The sequence below is a fragment of the Lepidochelys olivacea genome (assembly GCF_965140295.1).
Source record: "Lepidochelys olivacea isolate rLepOli2 genome assembly, chromosome: 18".
Taxonomy (NCBI): domain Eukaryota; kingdom Metazoa; phylum Chordata; order Testudines; family Cheloniidae; genus Lepidochelys; species Lepidochelys olivacea.
The window spans coordinates 29,081,187-29,090,031 of NC_140428.1; the positions used below are offsets into that span (position 1 = coordinate 29,081,187).

The window sequence follows — 8,845 nt, forward strand, 5'->3', positions numbered from 1 at the left end:
GCTGGGCAGTGGGACAGAACTGCCATTTTCTACTTTAAAATGAGGACCAAGGGGAGGTTTATGAGCAAAGCCAAACCCCTCAACTCTCCCATTTCATACGGAGAAGATACTGCAGGTTTAAATGTCTTACATGGTCATTCAGTGGTGTAATGAGTGAGCGGTTCCTGGAAGCATCTGCTGCTGTATCCTTTGATCAGGGACTAGCAACAAGATATTCTTAGCAAAGTTCTCTCTCCAGCAGAGCGTGCGCGATGCAAACAGTAAGGCTCTCTCCTCCAGCCTCATTCCCTCACTCCATTTGCTTTGTATCGTCTGCCTTTGTCTACACTCCCCTGCCCTCTCCTTGCGCTCAGTATTTCCAGCCTGCCCATTGCCATTACACCACTAAGGACATGTAAAGTCTAGAGCGTGTGCAGAGAAAGGACAATGTGGAGCTCTGTCCTGAGGGAGATGTTTTTCCCCCCCTGCCTTAGCTTGGGACCGGGAGTTACTACAATCACGAAGGCTGGAGGTATTCCCATGCACACAATGGCATTCTGGGACCCTTCGGGCAGCTGATGACTGAGGAGGACATAATCCGCATTGAGAAGCAAATCGAGAGCCTCCAAGTGATGCACAAAGTTCAGAAGGTGGAGACGGAGCTGGAACAGCTGGGGCACGAAATGCAGCAGCTCCTCCCACTCTCTGCTGCCTTGGCAAAGGAGCATTTCACGGCAAACCCCAAGCGCATGCAAGGCCAAGCCGATGACCTCCCGGCCTGGTGCAGCAAGATCTCCACTCTCCTAAAGAGCATGGCCATTCTCCTGGCTCTGCTTGGGGGCAAGGCAGTCAACCTGGCAGATATGGTGAGCCCCGACACATCCGAGCACACGAGACAGGCCGCGAGCACCTCGCCCAAGGCAGCACCGCTAAAAGAGGGCTCTGCTAACATCGGGAGATCGCAGTCCTTCAGCTGCACTCGGGAGGAGGTGGAGAAGGAGATTGTGCAATATGGTGTGTCGGTGAAGGACCTGAAGGCCAACTATGAGTTGCACACGCAGTGCCAGCAGCTGGAGGCTGTGTCCAGCAGGGTGTACAAGCGGAAGAGGTCCCTGCCTGTGGGAACCATGCCATACAGCTACGGCCGAGAGCCCATCCTGGAGGAGGATTATATAACGAGCAGCGATCTGTTCAGTGCACTAAGCGAAGATGCTGCAGCGGATGGCATAGAGCCACCCAGTACGCTAGAGCAGGCTCCCTTGCCCTACTGCGAAGCTGGGCCCCGGCCCTCCAGAGACACAGAGACACAGAGTGCAGCCACGGAGCCTTTCGGGGAGGCCCTATTTAGTGCCGACCACCTGACCAGAAGCCTCCCCGTGCAGACGGAGCTGAGCTGCGTGCAGGATTATATCGACATGCGGAAGGAGCGGATCGTCTACCTCTTCCTGGAGCACTGGAAGAAGTGGACGTTCACCGAGTCGGTTAGCCACGCTCGCCCCAAGAGGAAAATGGGGCTCGCCGAAACGCTCGACTCAGAGGTCAGCGCCCCGCTCCCCATGGCGACCGGGAAGAAACCCAGCGAGGATGACCGGCTCTTGTACTTCATGAAGCAAAGGCAGGTGGTGGGGAAGCTGATCGCCCACTGGAGAACCATCATCAGCCAGGTCCCGACACGGCAGATCCGCCGCCTGAGCCGTGCTAGCATGTTGTACTGGCCCGAGCACTTCCTGCCGCACGTCTGTGGCTCCCCAGCAGCATACGGCAGCCTGACGCTGGACCTCTTCATGCTGGGCTACTTCCAGCTCCTGGAGATGAGCATGAGCCGCGAGGAGAGGAAGTTCCGGCACCTTCTGTGCTACGAGATGTTTGACCGGCTGGGCAGCCACAGCTGGGAGCTCATCCGCCAGTTCCACAAGGTGGTGATGGAGGAGATCGAGGCCGGGAAGCGGGACTGGCTGGATGGCTTCGAAGATCTCAAACAGGAGTTCTTTGGGGACAGCCTGGAGCCGGAGCCAGCGGCCGCAGCGGAACCAGAGCTCCCAGCAGGAATCCAGCCTCCACTGCTGCTCCATCAGGAATCCTCCCAGAGCTTAGTCAGTGATGCCCCACAGCCCGCTCCAGCGCCCGATGAACTGGGCCTTGCCCCTGCCCCTAAGAGCAGGGAGAGCTCCATCCAGCTAGTCTCCGAGCTAGGGGAGTTCAGCAACGAGGACATTTGTCGCTACATAGACCGTAGCTTCTCCTTCTGGAAAGAGAAGGAGGCGGAGATGTTTGATATCTGAGCGCCCCCCAAGCAGTGCCCAGCGCACGCTGTCTCAGAAGCAGGCAGGGGCCTCCGTGCCCTTGCCCCGCACGGCTCACAAGTCGCAGGTAAAGGCGATCGCATCCTCTTTGAGGTGGGATGTTGGTCCATCTCATAGAGGGAATTGCTGGCTGAGAAGCAGCTCCAGTGACAGCAGGGGACAATCAAACATGCGCCGGCCCCAGAGGACTTGACAAGGGCTGTTTGGCTCAGTTAATTATTTGAGGGACCCATTGTATTTCCAAGATGAACTGAGCCCAACCTGTCTGAGCCGAAGACAAACTTTGGGGAGAGGCCTGTAATCATTTTATGTGATGGCTAGGTGAAGAGCTATAAAACAGAACAAAGAAACACATATTCCCCGGCTGAACCCAGTACAGGATTCTACTGGGCAGACTAGGGACTCTGAATAGAAACAATTTAGTATTCATGTAAGTAGCGTCAGAGGGGCCCCAATCCTGCAGTTGTTACTCAGGCAGAACTCCCATGGGCTTCAGCAACTTGTGACCTCAATGGCAGTTTGGTTTGCATAAGAACTGCAGGATTAGTCCCAGAGTCTGCACTGTTCTGTTGAATCCTGAATTCCCTACATGGACCGTCTCAGAGTCCTTCTTTCTCAAGAGAAGCTTCTTGCGTGCTCCCTGCTGGCTGAACTGACCAGGGTGCGACTGTAACCATGTGTCACGTGACGCTGTGGCTGTTTGCCGTTTTCCGTAGGAGGTGGTCCATGGATTTTCCTCTCGAGCAGCGTGTACATTTGCTGTAGTTCTGAATTAGCTGGAGGAAGAGCTAATCCCTGACAAATGTACTATGACACGAGCTATCTCCAGTTTTCTGCGTTTTACAGACACTTCTTTAGCTAATGTTTCCTTTAGCTGGGAAGAGAGTGATTTGGGAGTAGGAACTGGTATGAGCATCCCCATCCTTCCTCTAGCGAGGCGGAGGACCGCACCAGAGTTGCCCTGGGTCCATACTGAGCACAGGCTGAGTGCTGTACTAATTGGTCTCACAGTGCATGGTTCTGCAACCAGATTAGCAATTCCGTATCATGTTAAAGCCGTGTGGAGAATTCCCTTTGATGCTGTGTGCTTTCAAACTAAAGACCACTTGGACCACATTGTTCTTTGAAGATTCCCAAGAGTCCCAAGCTTGCCCTAGTGGAATGTGCATGGCTTGGAATGGAAATAGGACCAGAGTGTTTATTGTATAGACATTTGGAAATGAGGTTTGCTTTAAATGGGGGGAGTGTGTGTCTGTGCGCGTTTTGCATCTTCCCTGACACTGCTTGTGACAATGAAGGAATAAAGCTCTCTGCTCTCGGAAGGGAGTGTCGAGGCTGTTTCAGTGGGATTTGGGACCCTCGACACCTTGCTCTGGGGCACTGGCTGTTCCAAGCCAAGTGTCCTGCAAACACCCAAGGAATAGGGCCAGATGTATATTTGTCCTGGTGAATGTGGCCTGAAGCCCAGTGCCCAGCAACTAGCCTGGTTCCTGCAGCATCAAAACAGCCAACTTTAAAGAAAGGAAAAGATGGGGGGTGTGGGGGAGGGTGGCATATAAAAATCCTTCACCGTAGCTGTGCCAGCAGCAGGAAAGCCCTGAAGGACGGCACTCTTGCACTGTCAAGCAGCAGGTTGGTTTGGTGCCGAGAGCATGGCTTGGTCCTGCTAATGGGAGATTGTGCGGGCAGCCCCGTGTCTGACAAGACTCACTTCTGCTAACACTGATCTGTTGGAGCCCCCAGCCCAGGGAGTAGCCCTGAGGGTTCAAGCTTCCATGGGCCAGTAATCAGGCTAGACAGCAGGGATGAGTGATCCAAGCATAATGTGTGGGAAACTTCCATCTGGCATGGCCCTTTAGGCCCAGTCCTGCTGCCAGTGGTTTCAGTGGTGGCAGGGTTGGGCCCTGTCTCATGGAGACACACAGATGAAATCAGGACCAGCCTGAATGCTGCCCCAGCTCTGAGCTCGTAGGGCAGGATGTAGTTGACTCTAACTCCATCCCAGTCACATTTCAGGGCCTGGTCTGTTGCCAAGCCCGGTTCCAAAACCCGCTGGGACACGAGAGGGGCTGTTCTCCCAGCATCCCCCGCACAAGCCAGGAATTATCCAAGAGCTCGCTCCCATGGGACGCACCAGCCAAGAGAGGCTGGCAGACTCTCCGGGGCTGCGAGCATCGCTCTTCGCAACCAAAGCAGGAGTTAGACGGCAGCAGAGCCATGCCACGGAGCGTCCCGCCAGGTCACACCCCCAACGCTGCCTGGGAGGCTGGGGGCTGGTGCAGGCGAGAGCTCGCTGACTCTTCTCCCGCTGACGCACATAAAAGCGGAGGCACGCAGTGGTGAGAACCGGCTCCTCGGAAACCATCAAGCGACCTGGGAAAGGGGGAGTTAGGGGAAGGGTTGCTCGCTCCACAGGTGCTGCCTCCGATGCGTGGCACTGTTGATTAGTCAGGCCATGTGCCGAACCCTGGACTTCCCACATGGCTTTAGTCCTGCCCAGCCCTTCGATGCCAAGAGCTCGGCTGTTGCCTGCGTTGCGGTCAGAGTGCCCCAGAGAAGAAGCCATCTGTCTGTAGCCAAAGGCGACCGGTCCCACACCAGGCCGGGTTCGTTCTTTCAGTCTTAGGGGAGTGGTTGGGTTGGGGGAGCAGCGATCGGCTGCAGGGACATGGGGCTGAGCCCCAAGAGCCGTGTCTGACAGCAGCCAGCGCCACGTGCCCCAGGGGAAGGCATAAGAGGCCTGCAGCAGTAGATCTGGGGGAATCTGCGCCCCCACACTGGGTCCCATCTTGGTCGCCCATCGTTAGCACTTGGCTGAAGACTGAGGCGTAAGGGCCAGGATCCCATCCTGTGGAGTTACTCTGCGATCACACTGCTGGGACGGAGAGCAGGCCTGGCTCTGCCCGTTCAAATCTATCTCTGGAAGTAAAGGCTGAAAGACGGTCCTGTTGGCCAAGTCTTTGGTGGCCCGGGGGAGGCTGGTGCTTTTAGTCCCATTCCCTCATCAAACACTAAAATAACATCCCCTGGGCTAGCACTAATGGGCAAAGCCACCAACTGCCCAGAGGGAGGATGCTGAACTAACCTCTCCCATCCCAAAGGGGCTCTCCAAGGCAGGGTGAGGCAGAGTGCTGGGGAGACCATGGGAACCTTGCACTGGCTACTGCCTAGGCTGGACCAGTCTGGTCCTGGCTGCGTGTGAGCTCCCCTGCCAAGCAGTGTTGAGATCAGCCATCGCCAGCTTGCAGCAATCCTCCACCACTCTTCCTCTGGCTCGAGTTCACTGAGTCACACAACCCATCCCCTGCCGTGGTCCCGAGAGATGCCCCCAGCTGTGCCTGAGAACTGTCCTAGCAAGCTGGACAGAGGGGCTGCGGACACACCCACCCACGCACACACAGCTCGTGCAGCAATGGACAGTGCACTGGGAACGCTGGAGGGATTATTTGCAAAAAGGCCCATGTGGCGTTCCCAGCCAGCAGGGGAGCCCGGTGTGTAGCCAGCCAGAAGCAGGGCATGCATCTGCCCCTCCATGCGGTGCCATTTCTACTTTGCTCTTAGGCAGGCCCTAGGCAGGATGGTGCCCGTACAAACAACCCTCCAGCTCCTTCAAGGCAGCAACCTCTGCTGGCCGCAGATCCCATGTCCCGCTCAGCACGATGTCTCCTGGGAATTTCAGCCCTTCAGCACAAGTGGAGCATTGAGCTCCTGGCCCCTTGCCTAACGGCTCTGCTAAGCTCTGGCCAGCCCCGGGTACCAGGAGCTATCCAAGTGTCCCTCCTCTCCAGGCCAAGCCGCTCAGCTGAGGAGATTTCTGCTGACTTTTGGCCAGGTGGGGGTGCGTGTGTTAGTGGGGCCTGGCCCTCCCAGAGCTGTCTGACTCTAGCCACAGCTACTCCCTGTTCAGGGCTTGCTGCGTCAGGGCAGTGGTGGTGCCTCGCTCTCCATTGCTGTGTTCCCTGGGGTGAGTTGCACACCCACCTTTCTGGGGGCAACGGCCCGTTCTTTGTAACCTTCCATGTGTCCTCAGGGTTCTCTCCGGCCCTTGGCAATGGTGGCACCTCTGCCTTTGCCCACAGCCTCTTGGGTCAAAACTCCTCCAGATGCTTCATCGCCACCTGAGAGCCATGGAATTCCCTCTCCCCCTTTGGCAGCCCTGCCCAATCGACCTGCCATCTCCCCTCGTCGCTGCTTGGGCTGGTCCAGCTCCATAGGGCCGGCCTAGGCGAGACGTGCCCTCCAGCCTAGTCTAACCGATCAGCTCTCCTGTCCCTTCTGCCCTCTCTCCAGCTCTACAGGTGCTCGCTGGCCTCCTTAATGCCTTTTACTGTCTTACAGGAGAAGGAAGAAGAAGCTCGCTTGGCCACCATGCCAGCCTGGAGGCGAGAGATCCTGCGGAAGAAGATGGAAGAGGAAAGGTGAGCTGTCCCTGGGCTGGGGCATGACAGTGGTTGCCCAATAGCTGTACCGCTGGGAGCTAATTGTATTTTCTTTCTCCTTGTTTTCACAGAGAGCAAAAACGGTGAGTCCTGCTTCTCCATTTACTTCTCAAGTAGCCTAAGAACCCAGTATGTTCACTCCTGGCCAGGTCTTTGTACCTTGGCAGGGCCAGACTAAGCAGGCTTGTGTGCTTTGCTTTACTTATACCCTTGCTCCACACCGACCAGTTCAGCCTCAGGCGGCTCTTTGCAACCAACACCCCCATGTTTGTTTTGTTTCTAAACAGAAAAGAGCAAGAAAAATTGAAGCGAGAAGAGGCAGAGAAGGAGAAAGAGCAGTCAGAAAAGCTCAGGACTCTTGGGTACGATGAAACAAAACTAGCCCCCTGGCAAAGGCAAATCATCCTCAAGAAAGGGGATATAGCAAAGCATTAGGCGCTCAATATTCCATTGCTCCTCTTGTGAAGTTAAGAACTTTCTTCCTTAACGTGAGCTGTTCAGTAGGCCGAGGAGGGGCCAGCTGCTCTGCCCCGCTGCAGACACTACCAGCTGAAAAGTCATTTCCTACCTAATGGCCTAGTGTCCATCCCTCTAATGAAATAAATGCAATAAGTGTAACCACTAACATATCGCAGAGAACTCTGTCCCTGTCTAGCAACGCCCTGGTGTTCCACGTCCATAAACAACTTAGCTTGAAAGAGTTTTAGGGCATGGGTAAGGTTTTCAAAAGTGGAACTCACAAGTGAAATGAAGTCAGTAAGTAGCTGTGAATGGGATCAAAAGAAACGCCTCATGACTGTAAATATGGTCGACTCTGTAGCCTGTTCTGTTCCACATAAAACCTTCCCTTCACCTTAATACGAAACAGCATTCCTTTAAGTGTCCCCTTGCACAGGCTTTCCACTCCTTGTCAGTCATTTGTTTACCATAAAATATACTTTTACCAGGAATAGTGGAGATCCTACAAGGCTATGCAGACAGGCTGAACGTTGTGTGTACATAGAGTCAGTTGCTACTAATATATGTTCTGTTGGTGCCCTGTAGATGCTGGCGTATAGACCATGCTTGGGTGTCATTTTCATTTTGCAAAATGGACATTTTAAAAGAAAATTTATAGTTAAAAACAGTTCTGTGCTCCTGTCAGGCTGATGCGAGCCGTTTCTTCAGCTGCCATATTACGTCTAGCCCCTGCTCCCGCATTGGCACCATGGCCATTAGAACAGGGGGGGTCCGATCTGTTTTCTGTACGTTTTTGTCTGGTGTTTCCTGGAGCTTCTAGAGGGAGATTTTCAGCTTGTTTCTGACCTAGAACTTCTACATCTTCACCAATAAAACACTAACCACCTCCCGGCATTTCCTGTTCCCTTCTGTGGTCCCCTCTCGCCCGCCACACAACGAGCTCTATCCACGCAGCCTAGGGCCCTGCTCTCCGAGCGCCTGCCGGGTGTGCACCGGGGCATGAGGCCTGCTGGCTGGGCCTCGTGGCTTTCCCCCAACAGCCCCTCTCCCTTGGTCCCAGTGCCAGAGCACCAGCCTGCGGGAGAAGGGGCAGTGCTGGGTGTGTGCCCTCACCGCCACCCTGGCCCTGTGCCTGGGGCAGCCTTTCCCCCCGCAGGGAAGGGGGAGGCCTGTTGTGAATCCCTGGGGGCTCCCCTGCATCCATGCTGGGCCTGCCTGGGTGCTGCCCAATGCAGTCTCAGAGCATGGCCAGGACATTGCTTCTCCCACCTCACTCCAAGGCTTACTGGCTGGGCCCAGCTCTCCTCCAGCCCCCGCCAACCACTCTGCTGGCCCCTGACCAACCCTCCCCTCCCCACTGACCCCTGCCCAACCCTCCCCCTCCCCTGGGCTCTGCCCCCACAACCCTCCCCTTCCCGCACTGGGTTCTGGTCCCTGCCCAACCCTCCCTTCCCTCCTCCCCTGGCTTTCCAGGCCCATGCCCACCAAACTTCACCCCCGCCCCCAACACTCGCTGTGGGTCCGGGCCCTGCCTTCCAAGCCCTGGGCTCCTGTCAGTGGGTTTGTGCTTAGTCTGGGATCCTGGGCAGGGTGGGAAGCCCGCACTAGCTGATAACCCTGCAGCCAGCCTGAGCATGGGTGCCAGCCCTGTAAAGCTGCTGGGAC

At 55.8% G+C, this 8,845-nt stretch overlaps 2 protein-coding genes across 3 annotated transcripts in view; both read left to right on the forward strand.

Moving 5' to 3' along the window:
* Positions 1–7,348, forward strand: part of ESPN (espin) — a 78,270-nt gene extending 70,922 nt beyond the window's left edge. Inside the window, exons 12-14 of one of the 2 annotated variants that reach the window (XM_084651632.1) lie at positions 6,621–6,700; positions 6,793–6,804; positions 7,009–7,348. In XM_084651632.1, coding sequence (XP_084507758.1) covers positions 6,621–6,700; positions 6,793–6,804; positions 7,009–7,156 — 240 coding nt within the window. In that variant the 3' untranslated portion in view covers positions 7,157–7,348. The remainder of the gene's footprint in view (positions 1–6,620; positions 6,701–6,792; positions 6,805–7,008) is intronic. The other variant, XM_084651633.1, reaches the window with a different exon arrangement.
* LOC311532966 (espin-like protein) lies at positions 558–2,261 on the forward strand (the record flags this gene model as incomplete). Its single annotated transcript, XM_084651993.1, has 1 exon — positions 558–2,261. The coding sequence occupies one exon, from the start codon at positions 558–560 to the stop codon at positions 2,259–2,261; it is 1,704 nt and encodes a 567-aa protein (XP_084508119.1).
* Positions 7,349–8,845: the final 1,497 nt, after the last annotated feature.